This window comes from Desmodus rotundus, chromosome 3 (assembly GCF_022682495.2).
Source record: "Desmodus rotundus isolate HL8 chromosome 3, HLdesRot8A.1, whole genome shotgun sequence".
Lineage (NCBI taxonomy): Eukaryota > Metazoa > Chordata > Mammalia > Chiroptera > Phyllostomidae > Desmodus > Desmodus rotundus.
In genome coordinates this window covers 47,332,167-47,353,483 of record NC_071389.1, presented here as the reverse complement: position 1 = coordinate 47,353,483, position 21,317 = coordinate 47,332,167, and the positions used below count along the sequence as shown (strand labels likewise).

Here is a 21,317-nt window from a genome sequence, read left to right as displayed (position 1 = left end):
ATTATATCCAATGGAACAAGAATAGGATCTGAACTCAGAAGATCTGGGTTTGAGTTCTAGCTCTACCAATCACTAGCTGGGTGACCCAGGGCAAGGCACTCAGCCCCTCTAAATCCCCATTTCAAAATTTGTGACATACCCCTCCACACACAGAAGTATAACTTTTTAAATAGAAAGTGCAATGCTGCTCATGAAATCAAAAATAAGATTTTCAAGAACTAGTGAAATCCATACTTGGTGAACTGGCTTAGCCATCTGTGCGAGGAAACTAAGATAGTGTTTATGAACTTGTGCCTAACCAGTTTTTGCAACTGCAAAAGTTCCAGTTGAGATCACTTGGGAACAATCCCAGAAAGTAAGCAGAAAACTAATTTGTATTGTAACTCTGTCTGGATAAGGACCATGGGAAACAGAAGCAATGAAATGGACAGCTGCCAAGGTCAGCATTACAGTGCTGGCCCATGCCTACCGCAGAGAGAGGAGCGCCTCGCTCACCAGACTTAAGCATTGCAGGTTTCTTGGCAAGGCTATTCCTTCCATGAGGTTGGGATTGCCTCAAGCTGATGAAGAGACAAGCCCTAAGATTGTCACATACACCTTTCTCTGATTCCCTACTCCCTAAGCAATCGTCTAATAATTTGGTTTCCTATGTACTTTATTGGTCAGGAGAGGCCGGGCTAACAAGAACATCTGGATCATGGAAAATTCGTGTTTTTCACTTTAAGTGAATAAATTGCCCTTCTGATTTTAATTTGGCTTCTGAAATAATCAGCATACTGAGAAAGAATGTTCCTATCTGCTGACTCAAGCCTTCAAGTTTGCCCAACAGCTGTATTTTTCACAATAAATTAATCATGAACATCCAGCTTTTTATTATAGTTTAGTCTCTAAGAGATTAATTAATGCAGGTCCTGCCCTAGATGCCTCTCTGGATCCACAAGGCCCAAGACTAGATCTTAAACTATGGTCAATACACCAGGTAAATACCATATTCTTGAGGGTTCTTTTGGGTGCACATTCAGCCTTTCCCTAAAAGACATCTTTGTGTACTGGCAAGAACCAAGAAAATGTCCATCATTCCAAACATCCATCATAGCTGTTCTCATAGGCCTGTTGTGTGAACTAAAATAAGTGAATGCTTTTGAAATTGTGGTGTTCTAAACTTATTAATAAGCATGCCCTTTGTCATAAGAGAAAAAAACAGGATAAATTAAAGCAAAAGCTGTCTAGGGAAGACTGTGTCCTCAGCTATCTCTCATTCTCTCCTTCCCTATCCATTTCCTTGCACAGTCCGGACATAGGACTATTAGCCCACCCCCAACCAATGCACCCCCACCCTAAGGCACCCCTCATAGTTAACCAAGTTCACCAAGCTCTCCATTCTTGCCATGAACACAAGAGGCTTCAGTCTCACTCTGACAAATAAGCAAACGGAGCCCTAATAGGAAAAAACACCTTTCAAATAAGTCTTTATTATCTCTCTCATCATCCTTCACAGCTACCTCAGCAGTCTTACTCATTCCTATGGTAAAGTGCTGAAAGAAGGGGGAAATGTCAAGTCATCTTGGATCCAAGGAACTTGCCAGGTGACTGCTGTGGAAAATCTAGCTGATCAAGTGATCTAGTAAATGGAGGTGTGGATCTGAAAGGTGAGTGATGGTTCCCAGAGTTGAAAATATCAGTGAGAAGGTGGGGGTGCAGTTGAGGTAGTTAGGTAAATATGGTATCCCGTGAGTTATGCTTGTATAAAATGTCAAGCTCAAGTTTTGGGATAAAGGTTAACCTCTCTCAGATAATTGGTCTCCTTAACCAAATTAAAAAAACTGGCCTAACTTGTCCAACAGGGTCCTTGGAACAAAAAATTCAGTGAGCCAATGGGAAAACAAGTATTAATCCAGCTGGGCTGGTAGCAACTGAAAACAATATAATTAGCTTGTTTTTTAGGTTTTTTTTTAATTAGCAACATAAATTTGCAAAAAGTGAATATCATCCATTACCCCTGGATTACACTTGGCCCTGATGGAAAGGAATATCATCACAGAACAGGAAGGGATTCTACAGATTAACAATTATTTCAACATTTCCTTTTATCAATGGGGAAACTAAGCCCCAGAGAGATGAAGTGACTTGCTTAAGGCCACTCAACGGATGGATGGAGGAGGTGAGAGTGGAATCCAGGGCTCCTGACTTCCAGCCCAGCGGCCCCTCTACTCTGACATCTGTTCCATTCACTGGTGGGCCTGAAACAATGAACTGGTAAGTATGAACCACCATGTTTCATAGCTGGAATCCCTAGTCACCCTTCTGCCCCAAAGTTGCAAAGCAGCTTCTCTAATTGTGAGGTTGTGGTACATTCTGATGTGGAGCATCAACAGTGGACATGAGGTCAGCAATGTGGGGAAGGTGGAGATCCAGAATTCTTTTCTTCCAGAGACAATGGCCATGAGCCACAAGGAGAAAAGCTGTGAACCCAGAAGAATTGTGACCTGTGGAGCCAGCTGGGTCTTTCCAGATGAACTTATTTTTGTTTCAGTATTAATTTGGGTGAGTGATAAGGGAGAAACTATCACCATGAGCCAGGAGCTTTACAGCTATTGCTACATTTAGTCCTTCTAACTCCCCACTCTGATCAGGGTGCCGAGGCTTGGAGCAGTTAAGAAACTGACTCAACATTCCCCACAAAGAAGAAATGTGAGATTTTAGTGCGCCCCCTGGTGGATGCGGGAGAGGAAGGAATGCCTGGACCATTTCTGGCATCCCTGGGGATGTCTGGAAGAACTGGTACTTCTTGTACCTTCTTATTCTTCTTCTCCTTTTTTTAAAAAAAAATCCTAACCAGAGAGCTTTTTTTTCATTGCTTTTTAGAGAGAAAGGAAGGGAGAGAGGAATGGAAAGAAAGAAACATTGATGTGTGAGAGAAAAGCATCAATTGGTTGCCACCCATATGCACCCAGGCCAGGAATTGTACACATCCGGACTGGTGATCGAATAGGAAACGTGGGTATATGCCCTGACCAGGAATTGAACCTGCAACCCTTTGGTTACAGGACAATGCTCTAACCAGGTCACACTGGCCAGGGCTTCTTGTGCCTTCTTGGGCAATGCTGAAGCTGATCTCAAGCCAGTGTTCCTATTGTCATTGTCACCCTCTCCTATTGGTAAGAGTAAGCTGCAGAAAGAAAAAGCTGTCTGATTTCCTCTCTCCTTCAGTTTTCTTTCTGTTTTATCCAGTGGGAAATGATTTAAAGTAGTAAATTTAGCCTTTCTGACTTTGGTTTGTCTGAGAAGCAAAGAGTGAACAGCTCCCTCATAAACCTATTACAAGAGTTCTGCTGCCTGAAAAGGCTTTCAGCATACAAAATAACTCAATGAGTGTAATCCATGATGGGACAAAATCTAACACATGTCAGAATTCAGAGCTCCTGTTATTTGTTTTGTTTTAAAATACACTAGAGGAAGGGTGTTTCTGTGAATTGATAAATTATTTCTTCTTAGGACTTTAAAAAACTTCTGTGAAGACTTTTGTTGTTGTTGTTTGGGGCAGATCTTTCACTTTCTTGCTCTACCCACATAGCAGCTGGGTGACCTGGGGCAAGTTATTTTACTTCTCTGAGGCTCAATTTTCTGATCAGCAAAATGAGGACAGTTGTATGTATAGCATAGGTTTATTGGAGGATTCAATGGACTAAGAGAAGTAAACTGTTTCAAAAAGTGCTTGGGGCATGACAGGTATTAAGACACTGGGTGACTTCCCTTCTCTCACTCTAGTATAAAAATCATAATTGGCACTTCTGACATCATAGTCACATGACTCTTCTGTCAATCTCTGGAGAGCCAAGCCACCTTGACGTGGCTCATACCACAGCTCGATAAGGAAGTCTCATCAATGTCATAGAGTTGATTATAAAGGACATACAATTTGTGGCCTTAAATCTGAGTACCTTGATTTCAGAACTCGTGACTACCTTCAGCAACCCTAGTCTAAGTGAAGGAGTGCCTGAAAAGATATCCCTCATCGGGAAGTTTTAAAAATCACTGTGTTTAAATGGTTTATTGTGCATCTATCTTCCCACTAGCTCGTCAGCATAAAGCACAGAGAGGGTAAGTACTCTGCTTAAGAACACACAGACATTAAGTGATAAAGCTGGGACTTGAACTCAGGTAGTACAGCTCTATCTAGAGGATGAACTCTTAACTGCTGTGATGCTAGCACTTAGTAGACATTCCCCAGATGTTGTGCTACATTGAACTGATTTAATTTCTAGTCCTACCTCGTGGTAGTCATCCCACATGATTTCTATCCTGTTTTGCCACTAGAAAAACAGCAAAATAATGGAAGCTTTTATAAGAGCAAAACTTTAACTCCCTTTCCACCTCTGTTTTCTATCTTCTGTTAATTCTCTGCTACCTACTCTCTTACCCTTTGTCATTGACTCCATTCTGTTATGCAACCAAAATCCCTGCATCACAGCTGGTGTAATATGTGTGACTAGTAAGCAAGGTAAAGCAGCCTATTCTGTCAGAAACTACCTTCTGAAATTCTGTGCCAGCCTGTGATGGGACAGGGTTTGGGAAAAGGAAGGAGATAGACTTGAACATTAGGACAAACTATTGAAATCTTCCCATCTGCAGCTTTTGTATTTAAGTATTGATTCTGAGGTTGGATACATCCTATAATTACTTAAGACTCTCAGGCTCCTGGTGCCAGTCTTTCCTGGGGACTGACAATAGGCCTTTGTCCTACATCAATACAAATCAGGTTATGAATAATACTGTCTTCTTTTACTGAATCTCTTTCATATGTAGAAGCCAAAAAACTCATCCCTTCAGTGGAATGTGATAGAGGTTGGAATATCCTTCCTACAATATTGAGAAATACAGGGAGAAAGAGGCAAAGGGAATGTACTGAATGAGCTGCCTCTGGTCCCGACTGTCTTTCTGAAGCAGGGCTTGTCATTTTCTCTTTATTCACACCTCGTGTGGTTTGAGGGTAGCTGTTTACTGAAATGAATTACTTCATTTAACAAATGAGTAAAGAAATCACCAAATCTTTTCCCCACTATTGTAATCAAGAGTTTTCCTAATTCTCTCCTGTGTCACTTGTCAGAGGCCTAGAGCTGCACTGTCCACTACAGGGGGTGTGCCGAGAGGCAGGGGGAAGCCATGGAGCCTGGGGAGAAGCCGAGGAGCCCAGGCAGCGTGGCGGTCTGACCTGAGGTGTGCTGCTGCCTGGAGGGTGGACACTCCGCCCCTGCACCAGACTGATACTTAGTAGACACACCAGTTTTCAAAGACTTAGTAGGGGGAAAAATGTAAAATAGTTCATTAATAATGAAAATTACTGGTTACATGTTGAAATGAAACTGTTCCAGATATATTTGGGTTATCTTTTAAAAATTAAATCTACCTGTTTCTTTTTATTTTTTTAAAATGTGACTACAAGAAAATTTTGAATTACCCACGATTGGCTCTCATTTGTGGCTTGCTTTGCATCACTTCAGTGAAGTGATCCTTTCTTTATATGCTGAATCCATAGTTCCCCCAACTGTGCTTCCTCCCTTTTTCTGGCTCACCTGTCCTTCTGGGGTCAGCTCCAGGAGAACCTTCTGAGAGGTCTTCTCTAACTCCTTATCCATTCCCCCGTCCTACTGGATGAGCCTGACCATCATCTCTGCAGCTGAATCTCAAACTCCTCCTTAGTGCCTGAGTGCCCTCCTCTCACTCCTATTCCTGTCCTCCTGCTGGACCTCAAGTTCAAGGGCATGAGGACTGGATTTGTCTTGTTCACTTCCATATCCCTGGCATCAAGCACACACAGTGTCTAGTACTAAAGACTAGCTCTAATATATTTGTTTGAATGAATGAATGAATGGAGTGAATTCAGCTTCATTTACACACAGATATCTCTCTTCCAGACCCATGGCCTCAGCTATAATTTCAGAAAATTTCTGATTTGCTATGATCAAGCTAGTGGGAGGACTCTGAAGAAATTAACAGGAAACTGGAAAGGTTTATGTGGCTTTACCCATCGTCACGTCTTTTCATACATTATATATCTATATTTATATCTGTATCTTTATCTCTACTGGTATATGCACAAGGTGATTTTCTTCTTAAAGGACACATGTTGTATCAACTGGAATGAAAGTGTATTGGACTCATATCGTTTCCTTTGCTTAGATTAAGAAGCTCTGCACAGGATACGACAGAATCCGAGGGACAGAACTGCTAAAAGCCCCCTGTGAAGGCCTCTAACACAGGATGGGTTGTTTGTGACAGAGAAACAGTTTCTAAATGTTACTGCATTTGTTGTTTTAACAATAGCCAATATTTCTATTGTATTTCATGGATTATGTTGTACTTTTTGGCTTCAGTAAAGAAAATACTTTTTCTTTTAAAAATAACTACGGCAAAAAAATAGTACAGGATATTTTTGAGGAAACACAGCTTTCAAGAGAAACCAATGGGTGGGAAAATGAGTAACTGTGGGAACCAGAGCAATAAAGCAAAGGTCTCCTTCACTCCCACACACTCACACATTCATATTCATGTACATACACACTGACATTCACACAAATCCGCACCCACACTCATATCCACATGCACACCTTTCACACACACTTATTCACTGCCATGGCTTGAATGTTTGTATGTCCCCAAGATTCACTTGTTGGAATCCTAACCCCCAGTGTGATGGTAGCAGGAGGTAGGGTCTCTGGGAGGTGAATATGTCGTGAGGATAGAGCCCTCATGAATGGGATTAGTGATCTTATAAAGGAGACTCCACAGAGCTCCCTGGCCCTTCCACCACATAAGGATACAATATGAAGTCTGCAACTCAGAAGATACCCTTCATCTGACCATGCTGGCACCCTGACCTTGGACTTCCAGACTCCAGGACTTCAAGAAACAGATTTCTGTTGTTCACTAGTCACCAAGCGTATGATATTTTGTTAGAACAGCCCGCTTGGACTGGGACATTCACATACATGCACTTACACTCACACACGTATTCGTATATACATATCAACACCTACATCCACTCATATCCTCACCATATCTTTCACACATATGAAAGACACAGACATTCACACACATACTCACACATACTCTCTGTACTCACACACTTATACCACACACCTGCACATGCACACACATCACTCACATACACTCACGCACATTCATACATTCATATGCACACTCACAGGGACTGTGCCCATTCAGCACCTGGTTGCTCTCCTCTGATGTAAACATCCTGCAAAAATGAAAGATCATCTCACATTTCCCCACTGCTAGAGAAGCACGCTCTCACTTTGTTCACAGGCTAATGGGGTTTTACTTGGGGCTTCCTTTGGTGCCAACACCTGAAATTCCCCTCTCTGCCGGGTGGGGTGTACCCTCACTGGGTTCCCAGTATTAATCAGTGTTTAAAAAAAACCCCACCACATGCATGTCTTTGCTTCCTTTCCCCAGTGAGGTCTAATTTGGGCCCCACAACAAAGCCCCTGATGTGGCTGCAGCACTTCTTTCTAGTCTGGCATTCAGATGAGTGACATTTGCCATGGCACCACCCCGTCAAATGCCCAAGGCTGCCTGAGAGCAGCATGAGGAATCCCGGGTTAGACGAGTGGGGCAACAGTGAACAGTTCCAAACAGAAGGGGCAGTGATTTCTGCCCAGGAAAGGCTCCCAGGAACAAGCGCCATATTAGCTCTCGCTGGAAATCACTTGACCTTTCTAGACCCGTTTCCGCATTTGTTCAATGAGTAGTGGGACTGTTGACAATGTGATGGTTAAATTCCCTCTGGCTCTAGAGGTCTGTGATTCTATGGTTCTGTGGTCCAAAGCAGGCCCGCTCACCTCAATAACTCTGGTCAGTGTTTTATTCCCACTTCCCGGTGAGTGACCTATTTGGGGTCACTGAAGAAGCCCAGGATTTTGCTGAAAAGGACTTAATTCTGTAATGGTACTGCAAAACTGAGGACTAGATCCAACTTTCCTTAAGGAGTCTCTCAGACTGGATGGTCACTGAAGGCTTGGAAGGTGCCTTGCCATCACCACTACCAAGTTACAGAAGCTTCTAGTATTTGCATTTTTGACTTCTTACTCAAGCCAGCTCCAGTTCAAGCATCTACAACTCTGGCTCCCCATAAGGGAAGAATTTCTAACAATAATAGATGCCCATCATGGCAGGGGCTGCCTACAAAGTGGAATTCCTCCTGTCTCAGAAGGTCCCAGAGACATCTGTCTGTCCTGGCTAATACGGAAGCAATGTTTATGAGAGGAAGGGTGGGTTGGAAGAGGAAGAGGATTAAAATCCTTTTGAATTCCAAAACCACACTTTATAATCTAAGCTTTGTGAGGGTTAGGGGCAAGATGAAAATGCGAAGCTGAGTAGAATTTGCATATGCGCGTTTTCTAAGTACTACCGGCGGCTGACAACGGTTTATTTTGATTCAGCTCTGACACTTGATACTTGATCCATGATACTTCCGAGCACCATGATCCTGCCGTGCTAAATTCTGTTACAGCGAGAAGCACACAGGCATGGATGGCACTGAGTACGTGCTGCTTTCGCCCTTAGGACAAAAGTTTATGAACTTTTGTAGTACCATTTAATTTTTCTATGTGTCCTCTCATTTATAAATCCCCACAGTGGTCTCATAGTTACACAGATACCAGTATCATTACCCTCACTCTACAGAGAGAAACCCTGGAGTAGAGGGGGAATGAAATGGGACTAAAAAACAGTGTATCTTTTCAGATCACTGTTGAGGACATTTTGGGAGGGGAAATCTTTATGGAAGGAGGAATTTTGTTTTTTTAACCAGTCACTTACTGGTGAAAATGAAAACCAAGAGCCAAGAATTGAGCTGGGTTCTTCTATAATATTCACAAGTATGGCTGCTCCAAATGTCTTGCTTTGAGAATTGTCTTGCTAGTATAAATGGCTTTATTTTAAAATAAATTTTAAGCTGTGGTTTTAGTTTCAATGTAAAGAGCTTGATTATGACTCACCAAGCTGTTTATAGTAGTCTCCTGTTATACCAGACATTTTGTGTGTGAGAGAGAAAGGAAAAAAGGGAGAAAGAGCACATTAGCTGCCTGGCTTATTTCTTAAATACAAAGAAGACTGCAACTATCAAAATCTATCATACAAACCCCATCAGAGAACGATGTATTCATTACTCTGACCTTTCTGGTTTTGTGCTCACCAGCTTCATAATTCCAAAACTGTTTATTTACCCTTAGCTGGAAGAGGTGCAGTGAGAGGTTTTGGGAAATAAGGAGGAGTGTAGCTCACCCCAAAACCTCTTATTATGAGCATGCCAATCAGTAGCTCAATTCAAATAGCACTTTCAACACAGATGGGTCATGATGTAGCAGAAAGAGTTTTGGATCCCATTTCCGTCCAAGCTCTGTACTCAGTAGCTGGGTGACTTTGGGAAGACCTTCCTCTCTCTAACTCTCAGTTTTTGTATCTGTTAAGTGGGATACCTACCACCTATCACACAGGGTTTTGGTAAGGATTAAATGAAACGACAGTGCTGGCCTTCAGAACTTTGTGAAACTTTCACATCCTGTAATTACATAAGGAGGCAGTGTTTCCTGGAAGGCTGTTCAATTTACTACTGTTTTACTACTAGTCCTGAGGAAGAGCTACTTTCCATTCCTACTCATATTATTTTTTGCTATTATTTGTGTTCCTGAGGTCGGCAGCTGTCCCTCTCCCTTTTCAATGACTGTAGAAAATATATTGCTAAATATCCACATCCACAGATTCCCCATGTTTAATTTCCCAAAAAGGGCATGGTCTCTGCTGGGCACATTGTATGCAGGAGAGAGGAGTGGGCAGAGAGGGACAGGAGTCAGAAGCGATGATGTAGTGGGGTCAGAGGGTGGACATGCTTGGGGATGGGAAGGGACTCTGATGAGGGAAAGATGAGGAAGTAGATGAGGGAAAGATGTGATTGTGTGGTGGAAGGAACTCAGAACTCTCATCCTTTCCTGGCAAAAGTAAATGACACTGAGTCAAGTATCTTGAAGATATGGCTATAAAAACGAGCTCCACCAAAATCTCTGAAGCCTCATATGGAAACCACTATGAAAATAAAAGGTCTTTTTCTGTCCTTGAAATGTATTGTTCAAATATATAACTCTCTTTGTATGTCAACTATATCTCAATAAAAACAAAATAATCGCAAATGTATAATTCTCCCAAATTTCAGGTTGACATGGAAAACTTACCTTCCAGAAAAGAGAAATCTGTTGTTTACTGTAGTCAATGTTCTGTTTCATGTACCAGACATCTAGTGTCCCAGTAGGCTCTGATTTGAAGAGGAAAGAACATACTTTCATATATATATTTACATATATATAAACACATCACAAATATAAAACCTTTAAAGTCAATGGGCTATTTGATAAACAATTCTGGGAGAGTGGGATTATAAGATATTTCAATTTTCTTTGTGCCCTAGTATTTTTCTTTTTCTTTTGTTAAACAATGAACATGTATATCTTTGGCCATAGAAAGCTCACAGTTACCTTAAAAACAAAATTTTAAAAATGAGAAGGAGGAAATTAGATTCCTAACTTACTCTTAAAACATATTAATAAAATAACTTAAAGTGTGTGTGGTTCTTTCTTTTTTATTGGAATGCATCAAGAATGCTCAGTCAAAACTAAAGACACAAATCATAAGGAAAACACTTTTCGATCCTGTAGAAGTACAAAATACAAATAATAAACTTCGTGCTCATCTGCATTTCTGACCTAATAGTGCAGTACAATTATTTGGTTTCATGACCATTAGACAATGATCTACTGGAAAGGAAGGGCTATCTCGTGCATCTTAACATTCCTACTACCTAGCACCATACTTGGAATATAATAGGCTCTCAATAACTCTTTGTTAGACGATGAATATACAAATCAGACAACATTATCAACTTGATGCTAAAATACAGGCTGAACTGATAGAAGAAATAGCCACCAATTTATAAGACAATGGTCAATATGACCTAATTTAATATGAGAAAGGCAATTAGAAATGCTTGAAAACAAACTAAATAATCAACTCCTGTGTGTAAAAGTTTGTGTGCATGTGTGTGTATACAAGTGGGTGAAGTAGTTTTATTTCTTTCACTATCAGATTTGTCTTGATTTATGGCCAAGGGGGAGTCAGTATAAGCAATCCCTGAAAACAGGCTTCAGTTGCACCAACCTAACTTAGTTAACAGTGACAGTTTGAGTGTAATTGAGGTGAGGCTATAATGAGGTTCATTCTGTAGCAGGAAGTTCCATTAAACCAGATGGAGATTTCCAGAAAATTAAATTTCACCTGGATAACAGAAGATAAGCAGTCAGGGGGAGAAGAGAAAGGGACAACGGGAGGGAGCTCATGTTCCAGCACATACTATGGGCAAGTCCTGTGTGGGCCCATTCACAGTTACAGCTCATGTCCTCCTCACTGCCGTGACGTCCGCAGCTTTAGTGCAGTGGTTAAAGTGTGAGCTCCAGACCCAGGCCATCTATGGGCAAATCCCAGCTCTGTGATCTTGAACCAGTGGTAACCACATCCTTAAGCCAGTTTCCTCATCTGTCAAGTGAGGATCATAATTCTGTACATCACATGGCACTGTTGTGAGAATTTAAATGAACAGAAGAGGGCTGATACATGCTAACTCTCAGTAAATTTAGCTGTTGTTTTCTTCATTTGAAAACTGAAGTGCTAAGAGAGAAAGGAATTGTTCAAGGTCCCAAAACTCATGCTCAGAGAAGCCAGGCTTTCAACATATGTCTTTTTAATTTCATCGTCTTCACTCTGCACCATGAAGTTGCTTGAATCTGAGAAGGCTAATGATTTCTTTGTCATTCTCCAATAGATGTGCCTCTTTTATGTTCAGTTTCTTCCTTTGTTATTCCCTCTTCCTGCTTCTCTTGCTCTCTTTTCTTTTTTCCTCAACATTCACTTACTTTCTTTCCCTTCCCTGTCCACCAGTGGTAGTATTTACCCTTGCAGTGAGGACTTAGCAGAAACAAATACATACATAAGACATCCCCAAAATCTCAATCCTTTAGGATTATGAAGAGCAACCAGGAATCAAGTCAGGACTTTTTTCCTGCTAGTCCAGATGCAAAAAAGGAAAACGTACAGGCAACAGAAGGAAAGGGAACTTGACATGTATTAACCACTTATTATGTGCCAGGTAATAGTTGGACACTTTATAGACATTACCTCATTTAATCCTCACCTATTGCACGGGGTGCGTGTGATTACACCTGTTTTACAGCTGACAAAGGTTAAATGATTTACAGGAGACATACAGCTGGTAAATGGCAAAACTGAGAGCTGAGCCTAGGTTTCCAAAGACCCTGCTCTTCCGTTACAGTTCATTATGCTGAACAAAGATCTGAACACTTCACAAACCTGATAATCCAAACATTTGACACATAGTCAGGATATGGAAACTTGGGTGTGCTCCATGTCAGCGCCAGTTGACTTGTTCCTTAGTGCTAAATGTTTTCACTTACTCACATATTGGTAAGAAATGTAAAGAAAACATTTATTGTCTTACTAAAGATCTATAACCTACCATTTTATTATAGAGCTAAACATCAAATTCTAGAATCATAGTCTCTTCAAAGGAGAAATTGCAAGTGAAACTGAAATTTTAATGGTGGCCACCTTCAGTGTAAGCCACTATGGGGGGGAAATCATTAGTTGAATCTGTGTGAGTTTCAAGGTGTAGAATTTCATGACCAGGGGTGTCAAACCACTGCTGCTTAACACAATGTAAGGGCTAATATTAAAGAGAATCTTTGACATTTTAGTCACAAAATCACTTAAAGTTCTAACCACAGTGTTATGTAATAATAAAAGGCAGATTAAACTCTTATAAGCAGGTGGGAAAAGGAAAGTCAAACGCCCATACGTCAAAGTGATTACAAAACAACTGGGTACAAATGATTAAATATATAAACATTGCGAAATGGAAGTTGGCTTTCCTGAGATGAAACTAGCTCCTGTGAAAAGGGAAAAATTGTAGGGTTAACTAGAGTCAAAAATGGAGGAGGGGGGGGAGAAAAGATACTAAATTAAGCAAGATATTGGCCTAAATGACTTAAATGACCCTGAGGCTTCCACTCTAAAATCCCAAGATTCCAGGATTCCATGAAACTGTATGTGCGGCAAACAAATGAGAGCCAAGCAATGAGTTGCTCCTGAGATAAGCACTCCCACCTGAGGCCCAGGCACAGGGCTGTGGACAAGGGCAACTGAATAGTGGTATAAAGCTGTCCCTCCACAGACATTTTACCAGACATCGAAAGGAAGAATAAAGATCTCTAAGAACAATGAAATTGGAGGATTTAACAAAAAGTAAATATGGAAAAGGCCTATCTTGAGAGGTTTTAGGTAGTAGACAAGATGCAAGGTATACTTTTTTTTTTGTCCAAGTTGTGCTCTAAGCAGGGCAAGAGAGAGACAAGTCATTCACTGCCTTGATTCCTTGATGCCCCACTCTTTAGGCTGTGATATATTTATCTAAAATCTAGTTTTAGGACTTCTGGTCAAGATGGAGGTGTAGGTAAACATGGCTTGCCTCCCCTCACAAGCACATAAAAATGACAACTGTAGAACAACCATCAGTCAGAATTGTTAGGAATTGAGTTGAATGAAAGTCTGACAACTATGGAATTAAATAAACCACATCCATCCAGACTGATAGGAGGGGCAGAGATGTGGAGACATGGAATAGGTTGGTCCCACACCCACGTGTGGTGGATAAAAGTCAGGAGGGATATCTCAGGAGTGAGGGGTCACAGCCCCTCTTTCTATCACTGTTCTTGGTAGCCTATCATTCGCATGGGTGTTCCTTCTCAAAGGCTGTCCTGTCAGTCTCTCCACCTACCCGCATTCAATGATCTGTTTCTCTCAACTGATGACTTTGCCTCAAACCTCACTGAGAAAAAGGAATACAGGCCAGAATTCCCTTATCTTTCCACCACAAACACTTTCAAATTTCACCATCTGTTCCCTAACACTGCACCCCCCACTGATTTTACTAGGGATGAGTCATCTCTACTTCCATCGAAGTTCAATTCTTTAACCTGAGTTCTGAATCCCAACCTCTCTTGCTTTATCACGAATCTCTCTTCCACTTTTCCTATATCATTAACTTCTCTCTCTCTCTGCTGGGCTCTTATCATTGTAGGGTTAACTAGAGTCACAAATAAATATATAAATATACTATATTATCTCTGATCCTAAAAACAAAAACAAAGAGACAAAGAACTTCCTAACACCACATCCCCTTCATCTCTACTCCCCTTCACAGAACTTCTTGAAGAGTTGTGAACTGTCACTCTCATTATTTCCTCACCTCACACTCACTCTTAACCCATCCCAGCTGAGATTTTGTGCCCACTACTACTGGTTGGCCGTACACTCTGTGCTGCCAAATCTAATGGTCACTTCTCTGTTCTTATTTCATTGGACTTCTCAGCAGCATTTCAAATATTTGGGTATTCCCTCTATCTTTGTTTTTCTTTTTAAGAAACAATGTTTCAACAAGATCACAAATGAAGATCAAGCTTCTTTGTTCATAGAAACAGGGATGCCTCATCCATACTAAAATCAACGGAGGCATTGTGTTAGAGTGCTGTAGAGTGTTGATAGAAAAAGAGTTGCAGAAGACTGCATATAAAATGTAATCTTGATTATGTTCAAAAACAAGCAAAACTAATAATTGTATAGAGATTTCAGAAAGCTATGAGGAAAGTATGAGGATGATAAACATACAGTCCAGGTTGGGGATTACTTCTCGGGAGGCATGACAGGCGTAAGGACATGTTGGTAATTTTGTAGTACTGAAGTTGAATGGTGGGTTCTTAAGTGTTCATAGTGCTCATTTTGTTGTTATACTTTAAATAAGAGAGTAGATTAAACTAGGGCAATCACAGTGACCATGGAATTAATGAACAGATTTTGGATACATTCAGGAAATTGAGTTGTTAATATCAGGAAATGGGGGAAAAAGAAAATTTAAGGATAATTTCTCATTTCTTGACATGAGTATCTAGGAAGATGGTGGCATCATTTACTGAGATAGAAAAGAGTGAAACAGAAGTATTTCGGGAACATTTTGTTTTGGAGAAAACTGAAAAGTTTTTGTTTAGGCTATATGAGGTTTAGGATGTCTGTTGCCATCTAAGTGAAAATAAGAAATAGGGAATGGAAACATAAACCTGAAGTTCTAGAGAGGGTCCAGGGCTGAAGCTATATGTTACCAAGACTTGGCTAATAAGATAGAATAAAAACCAGAAATATGATCAATGGAACAGAATAGACAGCCCAGAAATAAACCCACTTCTTTATGGTCAATTATTATTTGACAAAGGAGGCAAGAACATCCAGTGGGGTAAAGATAGTCTATTCAACAAATGGTGTTGGGGAACTTGGACAGATAATATGCAAAAAAAATGAAACTAGACCACCTTCTTATACCACACACAAGAATAAACTCCAAATGGATTAAAGACCTAAATGTAAAACTTGAAACCATAAAAATCCTAGAGAAAAACATCAGCAGTAAGATCTCAGACATTTCTTATAGCAATATTTTTTTTTATTATGTCTTCTCAGACAAGGGAAACTAAAGAAAAAAATAAACAAATGGGACCACATCAAACTAAAAAGTATTTTCACAGAAAAGAAAACCATTAACTAAATGAAAAGACAACCCACTGAATAGGAGAACATGTTTGCCAATGATACATCTGATAAGGGGTTAATATAAAAAATTTGTAAAGAACTTATAAAACTCAATACAAAAGAAATCCAATTAAAAAATGGGCAAAGGGCCTGACTTCTCCAAAGAGGACATACAGATGACCAATGGATGAATGAAAAAATGTTTAACATCACTAATCATCAGAGAAATGCAAATTAAAACTACAATGAGATTTCACCTCACACCTGTCAGCATGGCTATCATTAAGTCAACAAAGAACAAGTGCTGGCGAGAATGCAGAGAAAAGGGAACTGTCGTGCACCACCGTTGGCGGGAATGCAAACTAGTGTAGCCAGTGTGGAAAGCAGTATGGAAATACCTGAAAAAATGTAAAATGGAACTGCCTGATGATCCAGAGATTCCAATTCTGGGAATATATCTAAGGAAACCCAAAACACTGATTTGAAAGAATACATGCACCCCTATGTTCACTGCAGTGTTATTTATAATAACCAAGAATTGGAAGCAGCCCAAGTTCACATCAGTAGCTGAGTGGATAAAAAAGCTGTGGTACATTTACACAATGAAATACTACTTGACTGTAATTAAAAAAAAAAAAGGAAATCTTACCATTCGCAATAGCATGGACCTGGAAAGTATTATATTAAGTGAAATAAGCCAGTCAGAGAAAGACAAGTACCATATGATTTTACTTATATGTGAAATCTAATGAGCAAAATAAACAAATAAACAAAATAGAAACAGACTCATAGATACAGAGAACAGACTGAAAGCTGTTAAGAGGGGAGGGGGGTTAGGGCACTGGTGAAAAAGGTGAAGGGATTAAGCCAAAAAAAAAAAAAAAAAAAAGAAAGACAGACAAGAAAGCTCATAGACAGACAATGGTATAGTGATTATGAAAGGAAATTTGGGGTGAGGGGAGGTAGAACAGGGTAAATGTGGAATAAGTAAAAGAAAAAAACCCCTCAGGAATGTGAGATTTCAAAGAATTCAAGAGAATCAAGTGCTTCAAGGAGGAAATAGTTCTCTTCCCCTATTACAATAACCTTGGAGGCCATCTGTTCTAGGTGGAGGAAAGCTATAAGATTCTGTTTGGACTTTACATTTCTTCTTGGTTCCTCTCCTCCAGGAATCTTTTCCTGATGTTCCAAAATACACCCCTCAGTCTGAGGATCTGACTAGTTATCAGTGTCTCAGCACCTGGCATAGTTCCTGATACACACACATTCCCCACAGACCATCCAGAGAAGCATATTTTTTTCCCCACTGGTTTCTTTTTGGAGGGGGCTTCATGGAAAACATTTCTTCCTATTGGGGTGATCACCATCTTATCAAATAATTAAGCTTAGGCATTTACTTCTTTAGGCTACATGTTGGGTTTAAAGGGGACCAAAAGGAGAAAGAGGGCAGGGACTGACATTGAATCTGAAACATAACATCTTTCTAATGAAAATGTTTGCATGTAAGTCCCTTTAGAAGGGTAAAGAGCTATTCATTCTCATTTCCTCGAGCCACAAACAAAAGGCGTAAGTATGATACTTGCTAGTTCAGCTAGTTTAGCACTCGGCAAACTATAGCCTACGGATCAAATCTGGCATATTCCCTGTTTTTGTATAGCCTGTGAACTAATAATAACAGTTTTCACATTTTAATTTTTTTTAATAAACACAATTTTATTTATTTATTTTTAGAGAGAGGAGAAAGGAGAGAGAAAGACAGGGAGAGTCACACTGATGTATAAGAGATGCATTGATCTATTGCCTCTTGCACTCCCTCAACTGGAGACCCGGCCTACAACCCAGGCGTGGGCCCTGACTGGGAATTGAACCAGTGACCTTTCAGTTTCTAGGCCAGCATTCAATTCACTGAGCCACACCAGCCAGGGCAGCAATAATGGTTTTTACATTTTTAAATGGTTGTAGAAAAAGTCAAAAGAAGAATCATTTTTAGTGACGTAAAAATTATATAAAATTCAAATTTCAGTGTCCATAAATAAAGTTTTACTGAAACACAGCTTTGTCTAAGTATTTATATATTGCCAGTGGCTGCTTGCACACTATGATAGCAAGTTTTAGTGGTTGAAACAGATTATATGGTCCACAGAGCCAAAAATATTTACTATTTGGAGCTTTACAAAAAATGTTTGCTGACCTCTAGGCTAGATTGTTATGAAATGCTTGCTAACCAAGATGGTAAAATAACCTCTAGTATTTAATTGTTCTTACCTAATCAATTTCAGCACTATTTTAAAGTTACAAATGAATGAAGGAATTGCCTAGCTTCTCAGTGTGAAGAGGGTGGCTGTAGCTGGTAACCCTGCATTTCCTCCCTCTTTGTGGATTGCTCACTAATCACCCATGTCATCCCCATGATGAGGAAAGGCTCCTCCTTTACTTCCTCTACGGCACAAGCATGAGAATGTAACACTTCCTTTTGTAAGTGTCCATAGTAGAGTTTAGCAAGACCAAAACTTGAAAATAAGACTTTTAAAAATGGTGAATAAACAGACAGAAACACCAAGTTGATAATACAGTTCTGAAGAATGGCTCATTCATCTTGATTTTGGAGTCTCCACCTGGGTGTTCTAAGTGGTCCCAGCACATGAGGACATTCTCAGACATGTCTGAACCCAAACTCAAGAGTGTTTTCCCACTAGAGGCAAAATATGGTTGCTCAATTCCCAGTATGAAGCCCGCCTCTGATGGAAACTGACTGTGGTACTGTCCCAAACACAGAAAGAGGTTTCTTTCCGCCTACCCCATACTTAGTGGTCATTTAAAAAGTGTTCTCATGGAGGACTGTAAATGGAGTTAAAATTAATGACATAGGAAAAGGCCGTATGGAGTAAATAGTGGCCTCGTTTTCACCAACATGATATAAATAACTATGCCCAATTCGCCAGTACACAACATATTGCTCTCAGTTTTTTTAGCAAAGGATCATTAAGTTTGAGTAACTAAAAAAAAAAGCCTTACTAGTAATTTTTTTAAATGCCAAGTTACATATGAGTATATATTTAAAGGGTTTAAAGGAAGGAGTGTTAAAAAAATTTCACACCTTTTAGGTTTACATCAGTTGGAGTTTCATAAAGAAACTGATGACAGAAATAGTGGTAAGAAGCAAAAACCATGCAGCAGCTCAGGGCAAGAGAAAAGAAAACCTACAACAACCCACAGAAAGATCAAACACTGACAAGGGAGATTCAGACACTGCAAGGAAGCCAACAGAGCTCGGTAACCAGGGTGTACTCAGAGTATGGGTTTCTCTCTTTATGAATGCCTACAAGTACCCTGAATAAACCGGCTTCCTTGGTTCAAATTCACAACCATCCACGAGTTCCTAACCATAACAATGAGTGTGGCTATTGTTATGATGGTGGTTTATTTTACAGAATATGAGAACGTTACTGTCCTACTTTGAAGGGTTTTTAATTCAATGGATAAACACTTAGAAAACCTTTTCCACACATCTCCAAGGAGGCCATTGTCAAGACTTTGAAAGCCCAGTGTTCCCCTTGTTTATAGTTTAGCCTAATGTGATATAACAAGTACTTCTCAGCCTGTTTACTACCTTGAACTTAAACATAAAATATGGCCCATTTTCAAGAATTTTGTTGGCATTATGTATAAATAAAATCCAATCCATGAAGTACTTTTTAAAAATGCATTACTTTGACCATGTGTAATAAAAGGATAATAAGAGTAAGCTCTGGATTACAAAAATGGCAAGCGTGTAAGCAGAGAGTAAATGGCTCAACTTAAGAGACTTTTTATCATGAAATGAGAGAGAATAAATTCTAATTTGTTGTATGAATTCATTTTTAAACTTTTTTTTAAATAGAGAAATGTAATTCATACAAGGAGAAGGGAAGAATATACAATTATCCTACAATTTGTATATCAGAAATTATAGTTTATTAATAGGTCCTTTAGGTGCTTAGATGTTGTTGCGGTATTATTGATAAGTGTCATCAATTACCAAAAGTCATTATTAGCTCACAGAAAATAAATATAAGTTAATCACAAGGCTAGTCCATATGCATACACATCCATGAGTTTCACAAATAAGCATATATATTACAAAATCTCCAGATAATAAAGCAATGGATTATATGCTAATAATTTTTCCCCTGAGCCAAATTTGTGCAAATTATGAAAAGTTCCATGCTATATCACTAAATGAGAGCTTTTGAATACTATATTCTGATGGTTGTATCTTGTGTCTCCAAAGATTTGTTAATACTGGCATAATGTCCACATAAGCATTTTTGCTTTAATAAAATATTAAATTATACTTCAGTAAAATTATCTTCCCATAATTACAAAAAAGAAAAGTCCATAGAAAAATATATTTGATATCCTTTCCATAGCTATGGGCAGTCTGTTGGCACTCATCTGAGCCGTGACTCAAAGCCTTGAGAAATGCAATGTTGCAATATTTGGAGGAGAAAGATGGCTGGATGTTAAATTTTACTTTAAAATGTTACATCTCCAGAGTCTTCCTTCTTTCAAGTCTTTAGTGGTTTATAAAGCCAAATTAATTTTCATAGAATACAAAAGGTAAAATGTATTAAGGTTTAACTATGAAAGAATGAAATTAATTACTGCTTTAGCTTTGTCGCATGAGAGAGTTACTGAGATAGTAAGTGAAATAGAAATAGAAAGTATAATAGAAATAAGAGTTACAACCAAACATTACTGAGGCATAAGCTTGTAACCAACATGAAAACACGTGGCAAACAGGAGTTAGACTTACCTAATGTTAAAAATTTCCTAGTAATATAAACATATCTCTCTGGACAGTTTCAGAACTTAAATTAATGTGAAAATTGTTAATTAAGACAATCATACTTTTTGATTCAGTATCAGTACTTTAGAGATTCCATTCCAAGAAAATCAGTGCATCGTCCTCTTTCCCTCCTTTCTTCCTCCTCCCCACCAATCCTGCTTTCTTTCTTTCTTTATTTCTTTCTTTCTTTCTTTTTTAAATTTTTATTGTTATTCAATTACGGTTGTATGCCTTTTCTCCCCATCCCTCCACCCCTTTCCTCTTTCTTTTTTTTTTTTTTTTTGTTTGACACATACCTTCTTCTGGTGTTTGCATTCTCAATGATTCACTCCAGTCACTCCAACTACCTTTATAAAGATGTAGCTTAGAGGAAACCTGAAATTCATATTCTGTAAATGGTTGTAGATCCAACAAATCATGTCTTCCTTTGGCATTTGTAGGACTCACCTTCAAACAGGCAGGATTTTTAAAGATGAATATTGATACTATATTAATTTAAAGAATTTTAACATAAAGGTAAATAAACTAGACCAGATAACCATTTTTATTTTTTCAGATCTGTCATTCAATGAAAAGAAATATCACTGGCTGGGTTATTGCATACACATGACGTTAATCTGAAATAGTAGTGTCTCAAAACACAGCACCAAAACCTCCTGAGATTAAAAACCTATCTATATGAGTTCCAAGGGGAATCCTAAAACTAGCTAAAGAAGGAGTAAAGGTTGAAAACTACCAATTTTGAAAAAGGCCTTGGAGAAGTTTCTACCCT

The 21,317-nt window shown here is 39.3% G+C and overlaps 1 protein-coding gene across 2 annotated transcripts in view; it reads right to left on the bottom strand.

The window, feature by feature from the left end:
- IL12RB2 (interleukin 12 receptor subunit beta 2) overlaps positions 1-21,317 on the bottom strand; it is a 74,616-nt gene that overhangs the window by 32,525 nt on the left and 20,774 nt on the right. For both annotated transcript variants that reach the window (XM_053919544.1, XM_024565283.3), the window contains exons 7-8: positions 20,842-20,992; positions 10,248-10,327 (exon numbers count right to left, since the gene is read on the bottom strand). In XM_053919544.1, coding sequence (XP_053775519.1) covers positions 10,248-10,327; positions 20,842-20,992 — 231 coding nt within the window. The remainder of the gene's footprint in view (positions 1-10,247; positions 10,328-20,841; positions 20,993-21,317) is intronic.